Source organism: Seriola dumerili, unplaced genomic scaffold, assembly GCF_002260705.1.
Source record: "Seriola dumerili isolate Sdu_G_001 unplaced genomic scaffold, Sdu_1.0 BDQW01000110.1, whole genome shotgun sequence".
Classification (NCBI taxonomy): Eukaryota; Metazoa; Chordata; class Actinopteri; order Carangiformes; family Carangidae; genus Seriola; species Seriola dumerili.
Genome location: NW_019174365.1, coordinates 7,395,446 through 7,422,533, shown reverse-complemented (window position 1 = coordinate 7,422,533; position 27,088 = coordinate 7,395,446). Strand labels below are relative to the sequence as shown.

Sequence of the window (27,088 nt, the reverse complement as noted above, 5' to 3'; positions counted from 1 at the left end):
TTACAGCATATATGCCTCATCCATCTATCTATCCACCAGAGACGTCGGTTTAGCCTGACACTGAATTCATCATCATCGCTTTAAGGGATAACTTGTTATTTTTTGAATTAATGTGTTGCACAGTGTGTGGGCAGCAGTCGCTTTCAAAGAACAACTACTGAGTTTGATTGAATTGAAAAGGCATGATAGAATCAAATAAATTATTTTTCCCAATGTGGTCCCTGCTGTTCCTGGTGTGAATGTAAGGCAACACCATAACAACTCAGAGCCTTTTTACGTGGTTTTTTGCAACATGGTCTTTGAAATCTGTATCCACAGAAAGTGAAGACATCAGCGTTTGACTTGGGGCATTACTGTGAAATAATGTGACAATGAGTAGATGACATTGCACAAATTGTGTGTACAGTCTGTGCTAAATTATATTTTGGGTTTAAACAATGAGTCTATGCGACACCCACCATTCCTTTTTTTAGCCATCGTTTCAAGGGCTGTTCATCCTAGTCTGGACTCATTTTGTTTTCTCAAAACTGCTTGTTTAACTCCACAGTAACACAGAATGCTGCTGTTAGAATAAGTAATTCTGCTACCAAAAATAAAGAATGAATCAACTGTGTTTGATCACGTCAGTCTGAGGGGATTTTTCTTTGTCTGGTCCTCTGTCGTTCAGCGTTCGTTTGTTGGGCAGATTGTCACGATTAATGCAAAGTACAATCAGTCTGTCTGTCAAGTCAGCAAATGACAAATACAGAGCAAGAGAAGGTCGGTTGTCGGACGGCCCACCAGGACAACTTCCAGATGGCTGGTCCACCTCTGCTGCTCACATCACCAGCATTGTTTGCATCATGACAGAGACCATCAGACTGCCTCAACAGTAGAGGAGATTTGATCTTGGCATCACCCCCTACTATATGCTTATCTTAACTGTATGCTGGTTTGGCTGTTTGTGTACGAGAAATCAACATACTTAACTGTTTTATACTAAAAGGAAATCGTTGATACTTGCCATCAAACTGTGACTTTAAAATGTTAAATGTTATATAAATGACATCAAGCAGAGACAGTTTAATATTATATTATTATTACTTATATTATTATATTATATATTTTTTCTGAGCTTCAGTGATTGTCAATTAATTCATTAGAAGATTAACAGAAAATTAATCAGCAACTATTTTGAATCAAATAACCATTTAAGTAATTCTTTAAGCAAAATGTAATGTTTCTAGCTTCTCAAACGTGAGGCTTTTCTTTGTCATATATGATGATAAACTGAATATCATTACATTTTGGACTGTTGGTCAAACCAAACAAAGTCACCTGAAAATATCTCCTTGAAATTATATAATGAAATTATAAATGGGCATTTTAACTGTCATTCTAAAGACAAAATAAGTGGTCCTAGCTATTTTTGTTTTCTGAGGTTTTTCTGGAACTATTATAACAACATTTTCTTTTGGTCCAGCCATCAACATCATCTCCTGCTTCTTTTGAGAACTGCATTTTTGTCATCAATGCTTAGTCACTTTTCTATTGTGAACACACTTTATATTCAAAAGCTTAGATTTAGTATGTAGTATGAACCTAGAACACATCTAACATCAAAGACATTCATCTTGAAATTAGGTTGTTTTAAATTATAAAAAATAAACCTTGCCATTTTCTATTTTTTCCATTATTCCACAAAACAGACTGGGTTTACAGAATATATGAAGCATGTACAGTAGTTTTTTCCTTAGTAGCTTAGCAATCAGAGCAGACAAAAAGAGCTAATGAAGCTATGCATCAAAAGCCTGATTACTTGTCTCAGAATAAAGATGTGGTTGCCTCCTTAGTGAGATCATGAACATCATCAGGACAATACAGGAACAGCAGGAGAAAATCTGCTTGAATGCAATGCGATCCTTTTGGCAGACATGTCAAATCTGAATTTTGGGAGCCTTCCTGCAAAAGGTAAAAAACTCTGCCTGAACCATCTGCTGGGGGCTCAGCTGACATGAATGCAGACACAGCAGGATTTGTACCTGAAACTCCAAACGAAATTCAACGTCAGCTTCACCAGTCAGCCATGACGCCATCATCACCATCGATCATGTGCACAGATGAAGTATGATCATCAGCTGAAAAACAAACCCTTTTTTTCTGATTATAGTCATGTTGTGAAAGGTACTTACTGTATTTCAAAAGTGGGATTTTTACTCTTGATTATTTTAGGCACTGAAAGCTGTCTGACTAGACATTCACATTGTATTTGTTCCCCATCAGGCTTTTATATAACAGTGACAGGCTGAGATGGTCAAAAGCTACAAGACGCTGAGAAGGGGAGTCGTGTTCATTGCATGAGGGTCAAAGGTGCAACGCTAGTCAAGTACTCAGCGGGGATCAGGGTGACTTTGTTGCTCTGTGATTGTACCCTGACAGAATAAATATAGAAAACCTCATTTAAGGCCTAGAAGGATCAACACAACAGTATTGTTCGCTGTGACAATTGAGAGTGGAGCTCAAACAATTTTCTGCTATTGACAGTAAAAGAAAAAAAGCACCTTTTATAATAGCTTCACAACACGCTGAAACATATTCAAACGTTTATAAATCGACTGTCTGGTTTATTGAGCTACAGTAAATCGACTGGTATTATTCAATGTCTTATCTCACCTGGTGTCTGGCAGTTAGTAGAAATCTGAATTAAAATCAGACTCAATGTTAATAAAGATAAAATAAGGACATTAAAAGTGGAGGAAATATAGGTTTGCTGTCAAATACCAACTAAGGTCTGTCATATTTCAATGCTTGGTGTTCTGTTGAAAATTAACAATGAGCAATAGCAAAGAGTATTTATATTTCAGTAGGGTTGGAATGAAGGGTGAAAAAACATTTAGCTAGTTTTGATGACACCGAAAACTTCCACTGTATGGGTAGATTCAGAGTGGATTTTATGTCATGAGGGGCATTTTAAATGTGCAGTTCCACAGAGGTCCTTGCAGTGTAGCTGTTGTTTCAGTGTTTGATGTTTGTGTGTTAGAGTTCATGGAAATACAATATATGAATAAGTTTCAAATATTTATTTTTTGTAGTATGTAAGTATGTACAATTGTAGAAACAAAAAACCTTAACAGTAAAAAAAGCAAATAAAAAAAATCAAAGCTGCCAATGTGCAGAATCAAACCTATTTTGAATTGCAAAGCCAAGTTGTAGTTTTTCATCCACTCACCCGGGATTTGTCTGGGTATTAATGTACAGAACGAACTCTCATACACAGAGACAACACTAGTGAGACTTATTTTGCAGTTTAAGGGAATGTACCAACCAATCTGGTTTGTCCGTGTTAGTTTTTTACTGAACACTGAACATTTTTGCAAAATATTACCTTTCATCACTTCAACACCTGTAACGTAATTATAACAGCTTCTGCTTAATCCCAAAATGTCTTTTTTCTCCAAATTCCCGGTGCCAGTTGCCAAGTTGTTTGGAGAAATGGTACCTGTGGTGGTGGTGGTGATCAATTGGTTATGGTTTTCCCACGTGTCACACAATCAAGTCACTGTGCCTCAACTGAGAAATATAGAAAGACACACATACCTATATCCTAAATTTTTTATGAGACTAGCCTATGTTGAAACCGCACTTTGTTTAACAACCATTTTCTGGCGAGCACCCTTCGTTGCCGAGGAGTCATGTCCCGTCACCCCTCCCGAAGTGTTTGGAAATCCATGAGCAGCCACGTATTTACGGTACGCTTCCCGGATGATGCGGAAGGCTCGTGTGTTAGCGTAAGGTATGTCAGTGACTGGGTCTCGGTACAGTGCAGCCTTGTGAGTGACGGGACAAACCTCCTGGACGGGAAGCTGAGGACTTGACTGTGCGCTGCGTGGAAAGGCCGCCTCGAACGCCTCATCATCACTGAATGTTATGTAGGTACGGGAGCACAAGCCTCCAGCAGGCTGCTGGGAAGGTGTGGTGGGATTTTGCGGTGCAGTCTGAGGAACGTCCTGATCCAACCTTTGTAAAATGGTAAAATGACAAACATTACATTTGTGCCACATTATATGCTAATAATCTATATAATCATTACCAATTAATTAGCAAGTAACTCATTTTTTTCTCTACCTAATTTTTTTTTTTTTTTTTTTTTAGTGGTTATAACAGGTCAAGGTCAGGAGAACTGATAAACAGAACTAGTAATCATGGTCATATGTTTGGGTATACGCCACTCTTAAATGATTAAATACCTCATGGTGATGATTTAAAACAAAATATTATTTTCCACAAGCCCAGATTACTTGACATAAACACAAAATCTGTACAGTATATACTGGCTCAGAGAGGTATGTCATCTACCTGCCTAGCATGAGCCAGTCTAGCAAGTCTAACATGAGATCATACGTACCCCTCAACATCTACATTTTCTTCTTTTAGGACTGAGTGAGAGACAAGGGGCATCAGGACTGAATGGTAACGGATAGTTGGTCCTTCAAAACGCCGCTTCTTGTGGACTTGTTTCTTCTTGTCTGCCTCGAGACGTTCATAATTCTCTACACACAGAAAGTAAAATGAATAGGTGCATCCACATTTCATATTTAGTGTCATTAAGTGAAACAGCTAGAGACAACTTGAGACAATATAGTCGTAAATTCATATTCGTAACTAATGTACTAACAACAATAACTAGTAAAACTCATCATTATACAATATCTACAAGGACTTTGTGTATGCCCAAACAAATGGGCTACAAAAATGGTACTGATAAAAGTCAGACATATGATCACATATGTGTCATCACTATAACATCCTAAATACAGAAGCTTGAGCAGTAAGTATTTGGCATGAAGACGGAGAAAATTTTGGTGCCAAAACTCTCTTTCCATTGAGTAATTTGACCAACATGTTCTCACCTAGTGACCGAATGTTGATCTCAGCAGTTATCTTGGCCTCAGCCAGCAGTTCTTCCTGGGTAAGGGGCCGGTCACGGTGAGCACCTCTCCTTCTCCGAGGGGCATCCTGACGCTCTTGCAAGCGCAGATTGGTCTTTCGGGTATGTTCACTGGTGGACTGTCGCACAGACTTCCGAGCTAAAAGAATGATTAAGGCACCCAGCTCAGACAAACCCTCAAACAAAGATGAAGAATGGTGTTCAGAAACTAAATGTTTATTTAAAAAACTTACCCTCTATCATAATGTGCTTATTACATGGCGGTTTGTGTGTTAAACCAATTTAAGTGAAGTGTTTCTAGATAATTTATGTCGAAGTATCTGACAACAGAGCGTTTTTTGTGGGAGGGGTTGTAGCAATCTTACTCTCGTTAAAATCTTGGAATTCTTGTGGAATCCTCCTTTTGAGCTCCACTTTAGTTTTCTCAGTCTTCTTCTGTTCCTCAGAGGGTCTTTTCGGTTTGGGTTTTGCCACTTTTATGGGTTCCTTGGATTCAATAAAGACAAAAGCCATCTATTTCATAAATGTATATGAGCAAAATATGTCCAAACTTTCCCAACAGCAACTTGCAGAACTGCTTGTGACTATAATGCAATCTAATACTATAATATGGAGGCAGAGCTAAATCAATTATCTTTCTGCTCCCTTTGCTACTGTTAAGAGAATTGCATTTGGCAACCAAGCTGCAGTGGCTACACAGCATCCACAGTAAAAAGCAGCTTCACGAGGTTCATGCGTGTCTGAATAGCAGGGCTGAAAAGTACACATGCTGAGAAAAATATTTCACAGGATGACGCTGAGAAAAAATAAGCTGGAAGCTAAATGCAAGTAAATTTGGTTTTAGAGGAAAAACAAACAGTTTTCATGTTCATGTAATAAACAAAAAAATGCTCTCATGTCACAGCGTTTTATGCTGCAATGTCATTTAAAAAGGTCTCTTGGGTATGAATACAGACTCATGAAGATGATTCACTTATTAATTCTGAGATCTGATTCAGAGTCTGACAGCTGCTGAAATGACTGTTGCTACCTTATAAGCTTTAGTGACAACTCGACTTTTCCGCCGAGGTGCATCCTCCTCCTGGTCGCTGTCTGGCTCGTCTCCCTCATCGATGTCAAAGTCGCTGTCCACCTCGTCTTCTGTGTCTGAATGTTCACCATGATACTCATCATCTCCTGATTCCTGAAAGGAAACAAAAAGGCACACTAATGAAGCCTAATATTTATGAAATATGATTAATGGAGACTACCTGCTAATGAAACAACCTTGAAAATAGACCCTACAGTCAGTTGACAAAACCAACTTTCACTTGAGGTTTTATATATATTGTATTCAGACATTTTTACCAAGTTAATACAAGTTAAATAAATCACACTAGTATAATGTAGATAAGTTAAGTTGTATAATGTACATGTCTGCTGAGAAAGGGACTGTTAATCTAGGAATATGGGGAAGAAGAATCTTCCCCATACAACAAGCAGGTTTAGTTTTGATTCAGATACTCAGGCTACTCACACTCACCCATTCACTCACTTCCAGACCTACAACACAAACCTGGATCCTTTTAAGCCAAAAGCCAATTAGCAGCGGTTTTCAGCTATAAGAGACTCCTCGCATTGATTAGTATATGAGTTTTCAGATCAGCATGAGACAACTGACAGTGCTCAATGTGCTATGTGAAAAGGCATGGTCACAGTGTTTTATCAAAGTGACAGCAGAAATGACTGAAGCATTTCAGGATTTGTTTGTGATTTTTTTTTTTCATCCAGTTACTCTTGTCAACCTCAGCTGAGACAACGTCAGAACTGCCAGAGGATCTTCTGCCAAATCCCCCTACACAAGATGACCCTTGACCCAGCAGCTGTTTGAAGAAAATAAGCTAGACTGTAAAATGTGGATCATCTTAAAATGCAAGCCTTAAATTAAGTTGCTTGAAAATCAAAAAATAGCATAATGTTCTGACAAACAATATAGATTGAACCCTTTGCACTGTAGACTTTCTACTCTTTTAGGGTCTGATGCTAAAAAGACTGGCACTCTCTTCACAGATTTGTTAGCTGTAAAGATGGGCATTGTATGTACTGTATATATTTCCACTTACTTTGGCTTTGAACACACTTGAAAAGCTGTACTCACAGACCAGAGAAACCAAAGCTAATGGATATTTGTCTCACTGTCAAAATCCTGCAGTCTGAGAAGCACTTTTTGAAAATGAAAAATCATAACAAAAATTGTTCTTCTGACACAGAAATATCAGCTGTGACATTAATTGCAGAAATTATGGTATGAACAGTCAAAGTGTCATGTCTTTGAGACATACATCAACTTACACTAAAGACTCATGTAATTTGTTATACTGAGAGATGTTTCTAAAACTTTGTCCGAGCCATGAACGTTAATAATACTTAGAGTAACTATTCAAAAACAAGTCCTTGCACCTCTCACTCTCCCCGGGCATTAAGTGCGTAACCTAGTTTAAAATAACCCTCTTACTTCCTATGCATTAAACATACAGTACTGACCTGTAAGGCTAATTTAATGTCTCTTCTTGTTATTGTTAATAATCGATTAGTCTACCTACATAAAACAATTCCATACGTCCATATTTGATAACACTTCACTACTTCTGCTACTGGGTTATTCTCTACTTCGTCAGATAAAAATAATTTGAGCTTTTTGGCTTGTTGTCAGACTAGGGACAGGCATCACTTAACCCTCTCAAAACTTGTGATGGGCTTTGGTCAATGAACGTTACGCCATTCAATTTTTTGAATGATTAATAAGAAGATAAAAAGAAATAATAATAATTCTGGATTTATTGTACTCAGTTGCAGGCAGCCTAATATCTTCCAATACAACAACCCGTTCGCGAAATTATGAAAAGCCTGCAAAATCGACTATTACAAGCTAGCTGGGAGCTAATGCTAGCTGACTCCATGTCCATCAATTTCATCACTCACATCGTTGAAGCCTCCATAAGTGGTCTTGTAGAACTCATCCTCTTCTTCAGCATCCAGGAGTTTAGACATGCGGTTTCCCGCAGTCTTTCTGGGTTCCCGACCGACTGCCAGACTCATGGCTGTTAATTTCTAAACAACGCTAATTTACGTTTGGGTATCTATCTGAAAGCTAGTGTTGTGCTAACAGCTATAGACTACCGGACTTCTTTTACTTCGCCGTTACTCGCTGTGCTTACTCATTTATATGCTTGTACCCATATTTTATTTAAGTTGTGAATACGGTTTAAATTCACACTAATATGCCAATAAAGTTCTTTGTAACATGAGATAAGTACACCACTAACGCTAGCCGATAGTAGCCACTGCCTTTTTTGTAGCTAACCAACACATCCGGGGTAAATGATGTACTTCCGAGTTACGGTAAAAAGCTACGTTCAAAATAATATTGCTCTTAACTTAGTATTTGTACGATTTGACCTTTCTATATACAGTCTATGGATTTGACTCGATAAAGCATACAGTCTGCGAAGAATTCTGCATGCTGTTTAACTTGATATTGCATCAAGTTATATTAATAATTATAGAAATAATTATATTATTTCATTTAACATTAACACCTTAACTGCTGAATCGTTCGATACTGTTGTCATGGAAACCGGTAGAGTTGGTACCTTACACTAAGAGCGAATGTATTTCCATGGCAACAGAATGATTTGGCTGAACCTCCTTCTGGCAGTTTTGATGAACGTTAGATTTTTTGTTCATTGTCTTATTTCAACGACCATCCCTAGGCTCAGATCTTTTTTCTCAGCGAAGCTTACAGAGGCTCCGTACAACGAAAATTTACGTCACAAATGTACAAACTGATCTTTGTGTGCTCAGTGCATTGGATTGCTTTTCAAGACCTATCATTTCATGGTAATTGTTAACTTTACACAGTAAAAGGCTCCACTCATGTGATGGAGGTATCAGCTCATTTGAAGATTTGTAATTCAAATGTGTCTGCAAAGATTAGGGTAGGCCTACATGGTAGTTTAGACATGGACAGATTAAAACTAAAGCTATTTCTCTACCCCTTGTGGCTCTTCATTGGCTATAGTGTATAATTCAGTGTTATGTGATTTTCTAGTGTCATGTGAAAAATTACTTTAAAAATCTGCTCTGTGAAAACATTCACAAAGCAGACACAATGCTTTCTGCAGCTGATGTTTTTTTGTGTAATTTTGGACTCACTGAGTCACTGAATAAGGACACCAAAATCTACAAAATGACATTTTTGAAAGCACAACCATTTTATTTTATGCTGCTTTTTGAAAGAAATCATATGAAGTGATTTATTGGGGAATAAAAAAACAAAAACAACAAAGTTACATAACACACATCCATTAAAGAACAGTACAGTAAATGTGACAATATCACAATACTGGCAAAAAATATAAATATATCAAATTAACTTGAATAGAAATGACATTCTATATATCTTATATACATATATATATATGTCTTTTTGAGTTTGCTACAGAGATGTTAGCCAAAATGCTCACATTTAAATAAACATATTAATTGTCAGCGTCTGCTACGCACAAGTTAACATGCCACTAAAATTCAATTCTAATTGTAATTTTTCAATTCTGTCTAGAAATTAGGGGTTTTAATGCCAGATGGTTTCATATTTTACAGCTTAAAAACTGTAGTTTTACCAGTTTTGTTTAACTTGAAAAAAGACATTTCACTTATTGGCTCATATAAGTTTCATGGTGAACCTGCTAGTCTCCATATAGTTGCCTGTGCCTCCATTACTACTCGACATGGCACCTCGTGGCACATATGCAATCGTAGCTGTGTGTTTTATTTGCCCTTTGCTCTTACTCCAAAAGAGCATGAAAATAAAACATATGCTCACAGAGCTGAAAAATGAAAGAAACCCAATGGTCGCTGCTATTAGTAACGTCTTGACATCAAATGGGAGTTTCTGATTTCCATTTACACCTGGAGAGGCAGACGGAAAGGCAAACCAACCTTTAAGACGAAACGGGTTTTTAGAAGATGATGGAAAGGCCCGGACATGAAGGCTGACAGGCAGGCTGTCATTTCCTGCTGCATTAGATGCCACACAGATATAAGTGCCACTATCTTGAGGCTGAGCATAACGAACTTCCAATGAGCCATTAGAGAGAGCCCGTATTCTACCAATAGCTGATAAAGGTCTTAGCTGTGGGTTTAGCCAGCTTACAGATGGCAGAGGGTCACCTTCTGCATTGCAGTAAAACACTACTGTGTGTCCCTGATCTACTTTCACATCCTGAGGTTTGCGGTTCAGAATTCGAGGCTGGTGACAGGTGAGCAGGCCTGGTATCTCAACTTCAGAGAAATCAAGAAAATTCCAGCCCTGCAGATGGACTGAGGTAGTGCAAGTCGGTGACTTTCCACCAAAGTCCAGGTACAGGTGTCTTCGCACCACCCACAGCAAACGGCAGTCGCATGCCAGTGGGTTGCTATCAAGTCCCAGAGTTTTCAGGGTGTCAACTGACTGAAAAGCACCCACCTCGAGTGTGGTGAGAAGGTTTCTAGATACATTCAGCAATTTGAAATGTGTTAAGCCCCTGAATGCCCCGATTCCAATGCGTAACAATGATCCCCCAACCAGATGGAGCTCTTGGAGCCGGAGCAAGTCTCCAAGCAGGTTCCCCTGAATGTAAGTGATTGGATTGAAGGAAAGGTCAAGGAATACAAGATATACAAGATGATGCAAAGGAATGTAGGGGATAGCACTGAGGTTGCAGTGTCTAATGGTGAGGGATGTAAGATTTAGGCCAAAGAGGCTGTTTCCCGACAGTGTCTCCAGCCAGGAGCAATGAGAAATGACAAGTTCCTTGAGGCGCACTAGATGATGGAAAGAATAGTTTGGCAGTGTGGTGAGGCCCAGTCGGCGAAAATGAAGGCTTCTGAGTACGCTGAGCTGTGTGAGCGCCTCTGTTGGCACCGCAGTGAGGTTGCAGCCATCAAGGTGCAGCTCCTGTAGACTGGTTAGTCCGGTGAAAGCTTGATTAGAGATGAAAACTAAGTCATTATCTGCTGCTTTAATATACTGCAGGGCTGCCAAGTCATGGAAAGTAAAATCTAGGAAAACAAGGATCTCATTGCTGCTTATGTCCAGTAACTGCAGGTTCGGTAATCCAGCAAATGCTCCCACAGGAATAATCTTCAAGTGATTGCGGGCAAGACGCAGAGTTAGCAGACTTTGCAAGCCGTGAAAGGCTTCCAGTTCAACCACTGCCAGAAGGTTGTCACTTAAATCCAAGTCTAAAAGTTGTGTTAAAGTTTGGAAATGCTGATGCACCAGTGTTTTTATGTTGTTATGAGTTAAGTTTAGCAGTTTAGCATCTTGTGAGAGATCGTTGGGCACTGTGCTGAGTTGGCCATAAGAGCAATTCACCTCCAGCAGCTCGGTGTTACAGCGGCAGGACTGTGGACACGGCTGGCGCGTTTCAGATGTTAATGCCACTCCTGTGGCCAGCAGGTAGAAAACTCCCCAGCACAGCCGTTTGTGGACGGCAATTCCCTCAAACATCTGGTGGCCTGCCTGCATGTGTGCGAGCGAGAGAGAGGAAGCCATGAGAAGAATGAGAAACTGGGGGAACATAACCTAACTGCAACATACAAATACAACAAAGCTGACAGTGTTAAGATGTGGCCTATTGCATTAATCCATTCTTTTAAAATTAAAATAATTGTCTAAATTTAAAAACAAAAGAATTTCTTACCTCTTGGCTAACAGGAAGTATCTTTTCATAACCAGACAGCTGCTGATGGAGGGTCCTGTCTTCATAGACTTACAAATACTGAAGAAAAATTAAGACAGAAAGCAAAGGAAGTCGTCAAATGTTGCTCATGTTTGTCAGACTTTGAATGTCTGTGAATTCAGTTTGTACTCATGTTGATTTCAGTGCTCCAGTAATCCTCAATGAGAACCTACAGAGGTACCCCCATGCTCAGGTTCATTCTTTTTTTTCTTTTTTTTTGCAATGATTGCACAAAATAATGTTGCTGGCACCTCAATAGTACAAACATCATGACTAAATTTCAACAAACCAACTACTTGCAGGCAGGAAGGGGGCAAGTTTAAGCAGTGTAAGTGAGCTACAACGTTTTCAGTGGAGAGTTTGGTTTCGTTGCTGGTTTGTGAGACTGTGTCGCAAGAGTTCTTAGGACTTAAGTAAGCTGGCTCTGATTTGAGCACTATAAACCTCAAAACGTCACTTTTAAACCACTGTTGACCTCTAAAAGACCAACAGAAAGTGTCAGCTCTTATCTCCTTCTATACAACTTTGTAGAGCACGTGACCTTCTGTGCAACTGTGTGATTTCACTTCAGTCAAACAGGTGGTGCAGTGTCCCATTCACCGCTAAAACATGCGTTAGACTGTCGCTGTACATTCAAGCTGTTACACCACTTATCTAAGACCCACAGTCCTGTGGACAGTTTTATTTGACCTTGACTGCTCCACCTGAAATAGATGAAATAAAAAGAAAGAGCAGGTTGTCATCTCACTCTGTTTTTGTTTTAAGCAGTTTGACAGCAGAAAGAGGGAGAAAGTGTAAACCTGCACCGCATGAGGCAGCACATGGACTTAAATGCTCAATTATCTGGAGGTCCACAATTATTGTAAACATCATCTGTCTTTGGTCAAATTGTAATGTCAAAGGAACACATATTCCTCTGCATTTAATACATTCAATGTTTATTTTGATGCTGTGATTACTGTAAGAGCAGATTGCAGGCTCATTTAAAAGACGTTTTTTCTGGTATTTTGGAGAATGTTCTGCGTCTCTCAGGGCATGTAGAATCTATTAGCTGGAAAGTAATGTGTAAAAAGGCTGTATCGACCTTTTCAACCTGTTTCAACCCAATATTTTTCTCAAACAAAATAACAACAGAGCTAAATTTTATATTTTAAAGTATGTTGTGGATGCTCAGATCCAGAAGAACTGGTGTGAATAAAATAGTAAAATAATGTTCTATTGTCATATTATCAACATTAAAAAACTGTAGCAACAATAATAGCAACAATAGTTTTCTAAGGTTTAATGTTAAGACTGTGTAGGGGACCACTACTACTAACATTTGATCACCTCACTTTATTTGAACAGTCGCTAAAACCACCAGTAGGGTGCGACAAGAGCAGAAATACATCTGTGCATTGGTTTGAAAAAATGTGGTGATGCTGTCCATCTGCAGGCATTTTCTAACATGGCATGAAAGTTGACTGGAACTGTAAAAATGTTACCATCCCATTGCTATCTGTAATCACACAATGTCATCTTTCATGTGTGATCATTTCATGTGAACATGTAAAAACACTTTTTTTTCCTTATGGAAACAAGAATCTGAGGTAGCAAACAAACTGTGAATCTATAAAAAATGATACAGGGACCAGTTCATCAAAAAAAAAAAAAAATGTGTGACTTGCTGAAATGTGCCGTTCAGATTGCCAAGAGAGCGAAGGAAAAAACAACATAACACCTTCTGGTGGGATGCCACCCTCAGCTTTGGCAGCTCTCCTCACATGTTGTTGTGCTGAAGGATGCAACACTATAGAGAATGTGAGAACAGGGATGGAGACAGAGAGACAACAGGACTGATTTTGGATACATGTGTGACATTTTTTGCAGAAATCTGTGATAATTAATGGGAAATATCAAATCCCTCATGCTCAGGTAAATTTATTGTATGCCTTTTCCCATCCCTGCAAACTGATCTATTTTGGTCCCACGTCCACACATTTAATGCTAGACTTCCCTAAATTATTTTCTACTTAAATCATCTACTTTTGAAACTTGTGGTATCCTAGGAAACTTCTAAAATTCCAAATTTCAGCAAACAAACACACCAGAGTGAAGCAGCGTAAAATGATCGCTCGCTGTATCTTAGATGCTGTTTTTCAGGTGGCAATTTTCTCTTGATATAGTATAGTATAGTCTAACTGTCTGTGATGACAGCAACTCCCCGGAGCAGTTAATGATGGAGGCTGACTCCTCCTGTACTCCCCTGGGTGCGCACATGCCGGAGAGTGAAAATAGTGTGCAAAGGTGAAATTGCAGTCATTTACTGTGGCTTGACAGTTTCAATAGCTCAAATACAAAGGATGGTAATGTAAAAGCCACAGAATTACAGTCATTTGTAGGGAGAGAAAAGGAAAATGAAGTATTGTAACTCACCGTCTCTTCAGTCTGGAGGGCTTGTCATTGTCATGGCATTCAGGAGTACGTTTACAAGTGTAGGTTTTTCTCTGAAGTTGTCTCTGGGTAAATCTTTGATACAAGCAAAGATAATTTAAATTGCAGGGCACATCTTTTGGTCTGTCAGCTCCACCTCAGAACCTTCTGTTGCTCAAAAATACATCCAAATGAAACCTGCAATGTGAGAGAAACAGACAGACGTGTCGCAACGAGAGAGCTTCATCCTCTCATTCTGAATTTTTCGACTCCAGTTTAAGCGTGTTACTGCAGCTCAGTTCCCCTTGTTGCTTTGCTGTCCGCATGGCAACAGCAACCTGGCTCTGGACGAAATGCGCGAGTGCTCTGTGCATGCTGGGGGATTATATGCACTCGCTTCCTGGACTTCATCCAGAAACGCTGCACTGGATGACAGGAGGCAGCCTCAGGTCAGCCAAATGCAGAGATTTAGGAGCAACAACAGATGGGAATGATTTTATGCGCTGACACTTGGAAATAAAGGAACATCTTTTTATCTTTTTTTCTGTCAGAGCCACTTGAAAGTTGGATAATGATCTATTTTTTTTGTTTGTAAATTCATGGCCAGAAGTGAATAAAGGCTGGTGCTTTAGGGTAAAAAAAAAAGCTGTCAGATGAATCCTATCAGATATATTACTAATACTGGATTATTAGTATGAGTATCATGCTGCAAAACGCCATCACAACTGGTCTGTCGGTCCTAACATGTGTCATTTTGTTAATGCTGTCTTGTTTAAAGTTACTGACATTGATTCATTAAAACTTGAGCAGGTGTAATTACCTCACTTTACCTCAGAGAAAATGACCACACAGACATCTTCTGCAGCATTGAATAGTGGTGTAACTCTGCAGTCTTCATCAAAATGAAGGCCCATTAGTACTGAATAGTCATTTAATAAGATAGATAGATAGATAGATAGATAGATAGATAGATAGATAGATAGATAGATAGATAGATAGATAGATAGATAGATAGATAGATAGATAGATAGATAGACAACTTTATTTATCTCCTAGGGGAAGACCATGTATTAATAACTACTGAGCACTCATGGGTTGACATATTGACAAGCATCAGGGCTGCTGTGACCCCATCACAAGCTGGTCTCTGTTTGTGTCTTAGTTACTTTCTTCTGACATGGATGAAGTGAATTTCTGTCCACCAATTTAGAGAATGTAAAATTTTACTTCCAAGCAGCCTTAAAGCTAATTTAGCTAATTCCATTTGATGGTGCTGACTATTGTGTGTGCGTATGTGTGTGTGTGTGTGTGTGTGTGTGTGTGTGTGTGTGTGTGTGTATGCTCTGCGCTCTGTATATTCTCCCGCTTTTTTGTCCTTTGACAATCACATGCCATGAGTATTATCGTTACACAACAGCATCCCCTTCACATCGTGCATCAGTTATGCAACATAAGTTTGAAAGTGGTCCTGACCACAGTGGTCCTGGTGAACAGTTAGGCGACATTGTAGGCAACAGTTTTCCAGTTGTTTTAGGTGATAGGTGGCGAGCAATGATATAGTGTGACGCCGTTTGTTGTAAGATACCATGTCACATTCTGTGTGTGAATGTGGGTTGCTCTATTTCAACAGGTTATGCTGTAAATTATGTTGGTGTATGGTGTTTTAAAATCTTGCTGCATGTGCCCTTTTTTCTTTTTACTTTGAGCAGCTGCACAGATCTATAAGTTTCTGCACAGCCCTGAAACAAGCTATTGTTTCTCTTTCAAAAAATTTCACTCTTTGGTTGTTGACATCAAACTTCCAGCCCTGCTTGTTCCCTGTCAAGAACGGGCAACTACATCAACAATAATATTAATATTGGTGTAAGTGATAATGAAATAACAACTAATAATGGAAAAAACCCTTAACTCTTACTCCAATTAAAAATATGTTATGTACCATGGTGTAAGGAAAGAAAAGGGAAAGCAAGTTTATGTGTCCAGCACCTTTCAGCAGTAACCAGGCCATTCAAAGTGCTGTACATAAGACATAAGAAGGGATTAAGACGATACATAACAGGGACACAAGGCAATATAAAAGTAAATGTACATGGGTGTTAAAAACTAAAACTGGAGTTAAAAAATAAGCTAAAATTAAATCAAACAGATAAAATAGGAGAATAAAAGTGACAGCACAGTGTAGTCTAATGTATGCGTCATTTAAAAAATAGAACAAGTTGGCCAAAGCGACCTGGCTGAGAAATGTGGACAATGAGCTTCTGTGTGAGGAAGTGCAATAAGTATTTCTGCAGGTTCTTCAACAACAGGTTACCTACAAGTTTGGGTTGGCAGGCATGATGGTTACTGACAAAGTAGGTCATTTTCAACTGGAGCACTTGCAGCATGGGATATAGGTTTCAGCAATCATGATATTTCCATCTATTAACAATTAATGAAGGAAGAGACTGCAATCAAAGTAAATATATGAATCCATTTTCAGTTGCTCCATTTGCCCTGAATCCATTCTCTTACAATTGTATAACAGCAGGTGCTTTTGAACACATCAGCTGATTCAATCTAAAATTAGCTTTACAGTAAATCTATGTCAGGTTTCAATAAGAAGATGTGGGTGGTAACATGTTCTTTGATGTATTTGACTGAAGAATGATTTTCTTTTCCCCTCTGTGATTGAATATCGTCCCACGTCTCTGAAAGACTTGAATAATTGGCTCATAAGTATAACGAGTGCACATTCATTTGTAAATTTCTGCATTCTGTGTTTTAGCTGCTCAGTACACCCACATTGCTCCACATGTAAATTCTATTTTTCAAACATTTTGTTGTTTAATTTAAAAAAAAAAAAAAGAAACAATCAGGTGTTTGAGTAGAACTGTCTGTCTCTCTGCTTCGCTGCAGGATTATGTGGTGTGTTGACCCTAAGGATGATCACCACCACAGAAGAAGAGCGGGTGCTGAGTCAGGAACTTACCATCTGGTACCTCGGGGAACCTGCGTTCATCAGCGAATCTTTGTCCAACCCCCGGATCCAGGAAGAGAAAGATCAGAGATGAACGCCAATTACAGCCTCGGCCAAATCAAAGCTCCTCATTGCATAATATCCTCCTGTCCTTTTATTATCCTATTGTTGCGTCATTGTTGATCCCTGCAGTGATGACTCCCGTGATGTTTCTGGTTCTCTGCCTTTATTAGATGGATTAAAGAAAAGAGATGACTGGAAATCGGGGAATATTCTTTTATATTTATCATATTATTTATTTGCTTTGTTGGTAAATTCTGTGAAATGCTACAGCCCGCAGCTGGTTACCTCAGCTCAGCTTAGCTCAACTAAGATAAAGACTGGAGACAGAGGGAAACAGCTAGTCTGGCTTTGTCCAAAAGTAACAAAATTAGCCTACTGGCACCTCTAAAGCTCACTCAATAATATATATATTATCATATTACCAGCTTTTCTTTAATCAATGTAAAAACAACATGATGCGGTTGTATGGTTGGTTATGTTGCCTGACAACAAAACACTGCTCCAGGCCAAGAAATAGTCCAGTACATGTAGCATTTAGTTCCCTTTGGACAGAGAGAGTTGCGTTTTGATTAATTAGAGATTAAGAGAAACTGTAACTGTAACACGGCACTTTGACACACACGTTAACCACTCTTCATCATCACGTGCACTTTGTCAGTCCGCTCACTACAAGTCACCAACAACTGTACCCTTATTAACAGCAAGAGCCTGCATGTAATGGGACAGCAGCAACTTGAGCACAAAAATCAAATGTCTGTTAAATAAACAGACTATTTTATGATGCGTTTTCTTTTTATGTTGTTGTATTTTTGAACCTATGCATCTTAGAGAAGTACGCTGAAGGACAAATAAGCTTTCGTGACTGAACACTTAACACCACAGCCTCTCGCGCAAACAGGAAACACACAATATAGCAACACACCTTAGCCAATAGAAAAACCACGTCTTCCTAACCAGCACTAACAAACAACATGGTCCACTCGTGACAGCTGATAATAACAGTTTTAGTCCCAATTTATAGCCTTTTACTCTGAGGGTTCAAACTAACTGCTTCTCTCATCACAAACTGACACTGACAGAAATTAGCAATATCATTAGCAGCAATGTCAAACACAATTCAATATGTTGATGAAGTGATTACTGTAATAAGAAAATGTTGATAGATTATTTCAACTATTTAAAATTCTACAATTTACCTACAGTTTTATGATCACAAATCATCCTTTGATTTGTTAAATGATTTCTAAATGTTCTCATCCTCAGTTTTTTGTTTTTTTTCCCACTTTGTTCTCCACAGACTGTTTATTTTACATACATTTGTAACATGTAACTTTTGTGACTTCCACCTCTCATACTGGAAGACTGTTTTGGGCAACCGCAGCTGGTTGTAAATTAGATTCACATGATGAGTCAGAGAGCAGATGCACTGGAAAAAAAAACACACTGTGTATTAAAGGAAACTATACTTCCTCTTTAATGTGTGAAGGCTGGTTGAAAACGGGTGCACTTTCTTCCCTGGACAGAATAACTTTGCTGATTGTCGTGCGACGAGGTAAACTTTTCATTTGTTGTCATTAACAGTGTGAAGACTGCTCGGGGCTGATTTTCTGTGCAGTGTGTAGAGTGTGTGGAGGTCAAATGCTTGACAGAGTTTACGACTGTACGGTGTGTGGATGAATAAAAGCGCAAAAGCGAGAAAGGAGTTCAGAGATTACAGTGAAACAGGTCTGAACTTCTCCTTTTTGAGGTGAAGAAAAGTCAACAGCATAAAATAGCCAAAGCAAACATGTCTGACTCTTATTTAACTTTTACGTGAAGGTTTTACCGGCTCTAACTTCCTCCCTTTAGTTCTAAACATGCACCTATGAATATTGTATGCAGTGCTGCGTGTTGTGGTTTCAGATTTGTTTAGCTGAACTGTGCAGTGTGCACATATAATAGTGCAGTCTTTATTGAAGATTTGTGTTTATATGTGACTATATTCTACTGCAGAAAGAAGCTAATCAGCTGTTGCTGCAGGGACTGATGCTAAGATCCTGAGGAGTTTACGTTCAACGTGTACCGTATGATGAATCTCAAAATGTTTATCGTGTATTTCATCATTCTCTCGATGGTGAAGGAAGATTCTGATGCGCTTGTTTTGCTTTTGCTGAATTCAAAAAGAGGAAATTCACAGAACACACACCTGAACTGTGAGCTGAATTAAAAATACAAAATTACAAATTGTTGAAACTGTATTTTTCTGGTCTGGTTCAAATCATAACGTTTTTCTAAAATTGTGGCTGTAACCTTAATGCACATCATAAGTTCCCAGAAGAGGCCAAAGTGACACCTTCACGCTTTTCCAACCAACCGTCCAAAACCCAAAGACACTGAGGTTACTGTCACACAAAGACAAAGAAAAGCAGCAAAATCTTATCATTTAATCATTTACTGACAGTGAATTTTCTGTCAGTTGTTAAACTGATTAGTCGAATAGTTTCAGCTCTATAGAAAGACATGAGGCTCATGGCTGCTCCCTTAAAGTGACTGTTTTGTTTTTTTCCTCTGCAGGATGCACATTTTGTGTGTGGTGTTGCTTCTGGCCTTCCTGGTCCTCGGCCATTCTTCATCAGCTTTAAATAAGATGTGGGAAGAGTGGAAAATCAAACATCACAGGGTTTATGATAATCAGGTAGAACCTTTCTCTCTGTTGTCACACACACACACACATACTCACCCACACAGGTGGAAAGATCACACAGTCAGTGTTTCTGTTTCAGACAGAGATCATCTTCAGGAGAGCAGTGTGGCAGAAGAACTTGGGCTTGGTGCTGAGACACAACCAGGAGGCATCAGCGGGAAAACATAACTTCACTCTGGGACTGAACCACCTGGCTGACATGGTAGGATTCTGCTCCAGCACAAACAGCTTGTGGTTTTTTTTAGTTTCTGTTGCTGAGAAAACAAGCCTTCCTAACTTTTCAGTTTTGCATCATATCAGACAGATCTGGATTTTCTCAAAACATCATTGTAGGTTGAGATATGCAGATAAATAATTCAGTGTCATCTGGACTCACATAAATAGTTCTTGTTCACGTTTTCTTTGTGACAGACTTTGACCTGCTCTGAGATCAGTTTTTCTCAGTTTGCAGTTCACACCCACAGTTACACAAGAGCACAAGAAATGTTGAGATACAGAAGAAAAAGTCAGACAATCTTTTGTTTGTACTTTTCTGAGCTTCAAGTTAAAACTCCCTGCAGAGTAAAATCTAACAAACTCGAACTTTTATCTTTTATTTATTTTATTTTTACTCTAATCACTTTTTATAAACTTCTCTCACTTCCATAGCAAGAGTGCAGATAACTGTCTTTATTTTTGCTTGATTAATCTTGCGCTTATTACTTGACAATAGTAAACTAAATTATAGCTTGTACGGAGTTTGTTGGCTGACAGAAATCTGCAGTAGAACTGAGGAAACCATTATTGAAGATATTCAAGATTTGTCAGATTTGTCATCTGACAAATTACAGAACCAGAGTGGGGTTTGTTTAGGACAGAAATGCATGAGAGAGACCTCTGGTGGTTACACAGCACACGACAAACATTTTGGCACAAACACCGGTCTCCACATATCAACCACCGCACTGCCTCGCCCTGCCTCCCAGGCCCTGCGCAGACAAACACTGGACATCATAACCTGAAGTGCATTCACACTCATTGACCTTTGCTGGTGCAAGATGGTCGACTGACCAACACTGTTAATCTGCATTTAAACCTGCACCATGTAGGCTTAATCTAAACCCTAACCTATAGAGCTGCTTTAATCTTCCTTTATACAATCTGATTAATTTAATCCTGTATAGGCTGGGCCAATCTGGTTATATGACCTACAGCACATGTGAGAAGGCTAACTAAGTTACATCAATTTATAAAAAAAAACAGTTCGAAAATATTTAGAAATACAGTGGAACTGCGTTTTGTTTCGGCATGGCAATTTCAATTCTGGCATTTCAAAAAATATGGACTTCAAAGTGATTCATCTTAATAATTATGTAAAAGAAAACTACTGTTATTAAAACAAACATAAATGGTTGCTTTGTGAAGGACTAGAAATGGATAGTATGCACTAAAAATGCAATGCAAAGAAGCAGTTATACATATGCATGACAGAAAAAATATTTTTGTAGTGATGAAGAGATCATGTTTCAGTTTTGTCTCTTTGATCAGGCCATTGCTTGACTTACGTGTGGGAATGAAGGTTTGTATGAGTAAAAAGGAAGATACGGCAGGGAGGGAGGGAGGGCGTTTACAAAGCTGCGCTGGAAGGCGCTGGAAAGAGGAGGATTTCGATCTTATTTTATTTTGAGCCTGAAGACGGCAGGAGGCCTGAGGAGTGGAGCCTTGTATGGGCGTGACGTGTTAACTCTGCAGGAAACTGGCAACAATGTTTGGGACACACTCGAGCTTTTGGCCTCTAGTCAGAGATCCCCAGAGAAGGACAGTGTGTTATAGTTGTCTTGGAGATGAATAGACAGCTGAAGTGTAGATCATTTGCAAGAGGCTAAGAGGTGAGGTGCTGGACTTTATGCAGCATCATGATAAATACAATAAAGCTGACGCTGGATTTGAACTTTATGCTCTTTCTGCTGAAGGCAGAAGTTGAAATTATGATAAGAATCGGAGGAAGTTGTGGTTAATTTTATGATTGCATGTTGGTGTCACTTATGCTGAAGGAAAACATGTCCAAAATAAAAACTTGACTATAATAGTTTCTACACAGATTCATAACCCGGCGAGGTTCTAGGAGGGAGGTGCAGAGCTCATTTATGACCATGAGTAGAGCTGTTTCAGTACAAGTAATCCATAGAGAACTTTTTAGGAGAGGCTGTTAAATTCAAGATGGACTTTCAGCACGCTGAAATGTATTGCACTGTGTCCTTAAACTGCTGTAAAGAAACAATAGTTCAATGAGAAATGAGTCTAAATTTAAGTGCTGCAGTGAAAAGATCATCACTAATCTTAGACGTTGTAATGTTTCTATTATGTGCATATTTCTTTCACATATTTACCAGCCCTCTTTTCTATTAAGACAGCTGAGGAGATCAATGAGAAGCTGAACGGCTTGAAGCTGGAGGACCCTGCTAATTTCACAAATGGCACTTTTAAGGAAGTGAGCGGCTTATCGATGCCTCAGGGTGTGGACTGGAGGAAGAACGGCCTGGTCAGTCCTGTCCAAAACCAAGTGAGATCCGCTTTTTAAAGGGGGGAAATGAGTACAATCTAACGGAAAAAAACAGTGGCAATAAACTTAGTAATGTTTCCCTTTGTTTTTTTGAGGGGTTATGTGGGTCCTGCTGGGCCTTCAGCTCTTTGGGAGCTCTTGAGGGGCAGATGAAGAAACGAACAGGTGTTCTTGTTCCCCTGAGTCCACAGAACCTGGTGGACTGCAGCACCAGTGATGGAAACCACGGCTGCAAAGGAGGATACATCTCGAAAGCCTTCAAATACGTCATTCGCAACGAAGGCGTCGACTCAGAGAGATTTTACCCCTATGAACACAAGGTTGCCCTCAGAAAGCATGAAGGCCGCATTTTCTGTCTTCCTTCCTTCCTTGTTTGTTTGTTTGTTCCTTTCTTTCTTTATTGATTTCGTATTTCCACCGCCCACCCGGCCAAGGATTCATGTCATATAACCTAAGGAATCAATCATGTCAACTTGCAGGGATGGTGGGGGGGGGCTAAATAAACCCATAACCTTGTCAGTACAGAGAGCGAGAGTTTGCATTAGCACAACCACTAACACTGCGTCAGCCTCTGGCAGTTACAGTAAACAAGTAAAAGATGCTACCTATGCTAACCGGTCTGACATATCTGCTAGTCGATGATTTTGGTGCACAACACACTCTTCATCTGAGTCTCGGTCTGACTGAGGCTCAAATATGTGGCTGAGTCTCTCCAGTGTTTCCTCCATTAACCATCTTGATGCGCACTGCTCATTCACCTGTCAGTCTAGCATTATAGAATATAATATAATATTAAATAATGATAACATATTTTGTAAATGTCATTTCTATTTGTAGAATGGGAAATGTCGCTACTCTGTGAAAGGAAAGGCTGGTTACTGCTCTAATTTCCACATCCTTCCACGAGGAGATGAGAGGGCCCTGCAGGCTGTGGTGGCATCAGTAGGTCCTGTCGCTGTGGCCGTGAACGCCATGCTGCCATCTTTCCATAACTACAGAGGAGGTGAGGATGAAGGCTTCTGGATATGGAGATGTGCATGGGTGCATGGACACTGCACTCTCACTGCAGTAATAATGCAGTTTTCTCTGCTGAAATACTGTTGTCCCAGTATTTATACTGTTCCCAAAATAGACTTTTGACTAAGTTTGTCACAACTGTCCATGAGCTTTATATTTATAAAACTTGTGTGCTGCAAATACAGATTTTACGAAGCATATTTGTATTTGGAGTTATGGATGAGTTGACGAGGACTATAACTCTTTTTCTAAATGTTTGCAAAATCAATTATTGATTAATCCTTTAATCAAATGGGATCAGATATGAAATATGATTTTTTTTTTGGAAGGTGTAAGGAATGAACAACAAAATTGGGGCAGAAGTGGCTTTAAAGCATGAAATGAACTGCTAGATTACTTTAGCAGACAGAAACTCTGTAACCCCTGAAGCTACAGGAAGTGTCAGGTGTCAGCAGTAATGCCAATATCAGGGTAACAGAGGGTTCATGACATTTTATCACTTTATATTTCATTTTTCTCAGCCACTGTTACTAAACGTACGGATCTTTTAGGTTTATATAATGCCCCCGGCTGCAACCCAAGGTTTATAAATCACGCCGTCTTGGTCGTGGGCTACGGCACAGACAGAGGACAAGACTACTGGCTTGTGAAAAACAGGTGAGCTTGTCTTTTTTTGACTGGATGATTATGAAGATTTGCTACCCCATTACCCCACATGTGAAAAGAAATAAAAGAAAGTAGTGACTTCAGTGTGTGAGTGTAGTGTATGATATTAAGTTGACTGTTTTTGTGGTTTCAGTTGGGGAACTGAGTGGGGAGAGGAAGGCTTCATCCGACTTGCGAGGAATAAGAGAAATCTCTGTGGCATCGCCAGCTTTGCCATCTACCCAACACTGTGACTTGTCACCTGAATCATCTCTCAGTAGAATTTATCTTATTTAATTTAGTATCAGAGACCAGATGTTTGGGCTTTTTATTTTTAACACTGTAACTGTAGATGTTGTTCTGAGTGTCAAAAATACTAAAAGAAAAGTTGTATTAAAAGTTAATTTCTTAAAATTATTGTATTTGCTTCGGAGCCTTTCTCAGTGATGTTTTGAATTCTTGAATGGACACGTATACACCAGAAAAAAGTATATTTGCTTTGTACCTGTTTTGTTATTTATAGATCTTATAGATTTTACACTGTTTTATATATTTGATGTGTTTATTTAAATATTAATATTTTAACAGTGTTAAAATGTACTTAATAGATTTAAATAAACCTCTTGATGATGATATAATACAGAGATATAAAATATCTCTTATCTGCTGTATACTAGCTCCATCTGTTTAGTCCCAAAAAAAAAAATCACTCATCACCATCACCGTGTCTTATTTATCTCAGGTGTCACTGTTTTCTCCATCTATTTTCTCTGCGTATGGTAACTTGGATGAGTGTTGCAAAAACAGGTTTTACAATTGTGTTTATTGTTGATAAACTTAGAATCACATTGAATTAACTGAGAACACTTAAAAGAAAATTACACTTTTTTGATCTGAATTATTGGAAATAACTTATCTGCCAATTTTTGCCAAAACAAAATAAAATACATCCCCTCTCTGAATGTTGTTCATGTTTAAATATCTCCAGCATAACCTTTACTAATCTACTGATTTTGGACCAGTTTTATTTCCACTGCGTCTAAATGTTAATTGTCATCACCTGGAGGTGTCTGAGTCTGCTGCAGCTGCGCAATCAAGGCTTGAACCATGAGGCCTGCAGTCTGTTATAAAACATTTGTTTTCACTGACTCCGGTTGAATGACTAGTTCTTCCTTTTCCAGACACAGCTATGTTACGGAGCCTGCTTTTCACCATCTTGTGTGGCTTTGCAGCGGCCGTTACCAGTTCACAACTTGATCGACACTGGGAGCTATGGAAGAAGATGCATAAAAAAGTGTATTCACATCAGGTAAAGGTCTTGAATCTCTGTCAACCAAGTCACTTTAATAATACTGTTTTTTGTCTAGAGGGTGTCTATTTGTTAGGTCTATGTTTATAGTTTTGGATTAAATTATTAGGTTCAGGTGTAATATCCTGTTCAATTATATCTACACTAGTGACTCAACTTTTTTTTTTTTTTTTCTTCTATGTAAACACAATGTCTCTTGTCTGGAGGAAAACTTTTACTTGCATAACTAGAAATCCTAACATTATCCATTTTCTTTGTCACGAACAGTGTAAATACTGTTTTTTGTGGTGGATTATTAACTGTTTGACATTTCTTTAATGATCTGCATTCCAGATTGAGGAGTTGGGTCGCAGGCGGATATGGGAAGAAAACCTGGAAATTATTAATGTCCATAACCTGGAGGCATCGCTGGGTTTACATACATATGAACTAGCAATGAACCACCTGGGAGACCTGGTGACAACTGGCTACTTACTTTTATTTTTGTTTCATCGAACCACTGTGTGCCTCATAAAACCGTGTCTTTTTTTTTTTATGTTGTAGACCACTCAGGAGATTACAGGCATGCTGACGGGCACCGTCGTGCCCTCTGACCTGGAGAGGAGTCCTTCCAAGTCCATCAGGGTCAATACTTCTCTACCAGCATCACTGGACTGGAGGGATAAAGGCCTGGTCACTGAAGTCAAAATGCAGGTGAGATATCCTAAAGTGTCTGTACAAGTTAACACAGAACATCTAGACTTGTCTTGTGTACTGATGGGTTAGAAGGTTTGGCCTACATTTCATTCATGAGAAACTTTTCTTTTTTTTTTTTTTTGGTAATTTCTAGGGTTCTTGTGGCTCTTGCTGGGCCTTCAGTGCAGTTGGAGCTCTTGAGGGGCAACTCAAGAAATCTACTGGTGTCCTGATGTCCCTCAGTCCTCAAAATCTGGTGGACTGCTCCACAAAATACGGCAACCACGGGTGCAACGGTGGCTTCATGACAAATGCTTTCGAATATATTATTAAAAACAAAGGCATTGATTCTAATGCAGCCTACCCTTATACTGGAAAAGTGAGTCAAATGGTCAACCAGTGCATGTTTAAAATTTCTGATACTGTAGTTAAAGCTTTTAGATGAGCCTCTGTCAAAACATGCAGTAATTCCCCTGCACATGACTTTCTTTGCAGCCTGGTCACTGCAAGTATAACCCACAGTATCGGGCTGCTAACTGCTCCAGCTTTGGCTTGTTACCGGAGGGAAATGAATTTGAATTAAAAGTGGCCTTGGCTACCATCGGCCCCATCTCTGTTGCAGTTGATGCTTCCAGGCCAAACTTTGTCTTCTACCGTCATGGTGAGTGGTTATTTCTTAAAATAAGTTTTAATCTTGGTGAGGTGTGAGGAAGTGAGTTTTTGTCCCGTGATCTAAGTCTGGTTTCAACTTGAGCTGAGTTTTGCTTTCTGTCTGTGTGGCCCAACAGGTGTGTACATCGACCACAGATGCAGTCGTGATGTGAACCATGGAGTGCTGGCTGTGGGATATGGCAATGAGAGAGGACATGACTACTGGCTGGTCAAAAACAGGTTGGTCTGAAAAGTGTTGTTCAGTGTGAATTTTATATTCACTTTCCTTGACCTGGTTATTGAGGGGGGGGAGTTTTTTATGATTGAATATGCTTTGATTGTAGTTGGGGTGTAAACTACGGAGATGAAGGCTACATCAAGATGGCTCGAAACAGACGCAACCAGTGTGGAATCGCACTCTATGCTTGTTACCCCATAATATGA

General features: G+C 39.1%; 4 protein-coding genes across 5 annotated transcripts; 2 read left to right on the top strand and 2 right to left on the bottom strand.

Moving 5' to 3' along the window:
- Nucleotides 1-3,078: 3,078 nt before the first annotated feature.
- On the bottom strand, nucleotides 3,079-8,294 carry vps72 (vacuolar protein sorting 72 homolog). The gene is made up of 6 exons (XM_022747338.1): nucleotides 7,889-8,294; nucleotides 5,958-6,110; nucleotides 5,293-5,413; nucleotides 4,890-5,066; nucleotides 4,385-4,529; nucleotides 3,079-3,996 (listed from the first exon to the last, which is right to left on the bottom strand). The coding sequence occupies exons 1-6, from the start codon at nucleotides 8,003-8,005 to the stop codon at nucleotides 3,606-3,608; spliced, it is 1,104 nt and encodes a 367-aa protein (XP_022603059.1). The 5' UTR covers nucleotides 8,006-8,294; the 3' UTR covers nucleotides 3,079-3,605.
- An 881-nt stretch (nucleotides 8,295-9,175) lies between these two features.
- On the bottom strand, nucleotides 9,176-14,447 carry LOC111223485 (leucine-rich repeat and immunoglobulin-like domain-containing nogo receptor-interacting protein 1). Of its 2 annotated transcripts, XM_022747650.1 has the most exons (4): nucleotides 14,107-14,447; nucleotides 13,412-13,480; nucleotides 11,653-11,730; nucleotides 9,176-11,471 (listed from the first exon to the last, which is right to left on the bottom strand). In XM_022747650.1, exon 4 carries the CDS (start codon nucleotides 11,457-11,459, stop codon nucleotides 9,630-9,632), a length of 1,830 nt encoding a protein of 609 aa, XP_022603371.1. In that variant the 5' UTR covers nucleotides 11,460-11,471; nucleotides 11,653-11,730; nucleotides 13,412-13,480; nucleotides 14,107-14,447; the 3' UTR covers nucleotides 9,176-9,629. The 2 variants fall into 2 exon arrangements, with proteins under 2 accessions (XP_022603371.1, XP_022603370.1); XM_022747649.1 differs by lacking the exon at nucleotides 13,412-13,480.
- Nucleotides 14,448-18,615: 4,168 nt separating this feature from the next.
- Nucleotides 18,616-24,958, top strand: LOC111222980 (cathepsin L1-like). The gene is made up of 8 exons (XM_022746922.1): nucleotides 18,616-18,674; nucleotides 19,676-19,796; nucleotides 19,885-20,007; nucleotides 22,195-22,347; nucleotides 22,443-22,667; nucleotides 23,185-23,350; nucleotides 23,916-24,021; nucleotides 24,164-24,958. Exons 2-8 carry the CDS (start codon nucleotides 19,677-19,679, stop codon nucleotides 24,261-24,263), a joined length of 993 nt encoding a protein of 330 aa, XP_022602643.1. The 5' UTR covers nucleotides 18,616-18,674; nucleotide 19,676; the 3' UTR covers nucleotides 24,264-24,958.
- A 240-nt stretch (nucleotides 24,959-25,198) lies between these two features.
- Nucleotides 25,199-27,088, top strand: LOC111222981 (cathepsin S-like). The gene is made up of 7 exons (XM_022746923.1): nucleotides 25,199-25,318; nucleotides 25,652-25,774; nucleotides 25,862-26,011; nucleotides 26,148-26,372; nucleotides 26,489-26,654; nucleotides 26,782-26,884; nucleotides 26,989-27,088. The coding sequence occupies exons 1-7, from the start codon at nucleotides 25,199-25,201 to the stop codon at nucleotides 27,086-27,088; spliced, it is 987 nt and encodes a 328-aa protein (XP_022602644.1).

What these genes read in the sequence shown, in the direction of transcription:
- LOC111222981 (XM_022746923.1), top strand. Translation starts at nt 25,199, where the DNA reads ATGTTACGGAGCCTGCTTTTCACCATCTTGTGTGGCTTTGCAGCGGCC. An exon ending in AAAAAGTGTATTCACATCAG is followed by an intron (nt 25,319 to 25,651) that starts GTAAAGGTCTTG and finishes TCTGCATTCCAG; the next exon opens with ATTGAGGAGTTGGGTCGCAG. An exon ending in TCACTGAAGTCAAAATGCAG is followed by an intron (nt 26,012 to 26,147) that starts GTGAGATATCCT and finishes GGTAATTTCTAG; the next exon opens with GGTTCTTGTGGCTCTTGCTG.
- vps72 (XM_022747338.1), bottom strand. Translation starts at nt 8,005, where the DNA reads ATGAGTCTGGCAGTCGGTCGGGAACCCAGAAAGACTGCGGGAAACCGC. An exon ending in TTGTCACTAAAGCTTATAAG is followed by an intron (nt 5,414 to 5,957) that starts GTAGCAACAGTC and finishes ATTGAATCCAAG; the next exon opens with GAACCCATAAAAGTGGCAAA. An exon ending in ATTCCAAGATTTTAACGAGA is followed by an intron (nt 5,067 to 5,292) that starts GTAAGATTGCTA and finishes TCATTCTTTTAG; the next exon opens with CTCGGAAGTCTGTGCGACAG.
- LOC111222980 (XM_022746922.1), top strand. Translation starts at nt 19,677, where the DNA reads ATGCACATTTTGTGTGTGGTGTTGCTTCTGGCCTTCCTGGTCCTCGGC. An exon ending in TCAGTCCTGTCCAAAACCAA is followed by an intron (nt 22,348 to 22,442) that starts GTGAGATCCGCT and finishes TGTTTTTTTGAG; the next exon opens with GGGTTATGTGGGTCCTGCTG. An exon ending in TTTACCCCTATGAACACAAG is followed by an intron (nt 22,668 to 23,184) that starts GTTGCCCTCAGA and finishes TTCTATTTGTAG; the next exon opens with AATGGGAAATGTCGCTACTC.
- LOC111223485 (XM_022747650.1), bottom strand. Translation starts at nt 11,459, where the DNA reads ATGTTTGAGGGAATTGCCGTCCACAAACGGCTGTGCTGGGGAGTTTTC.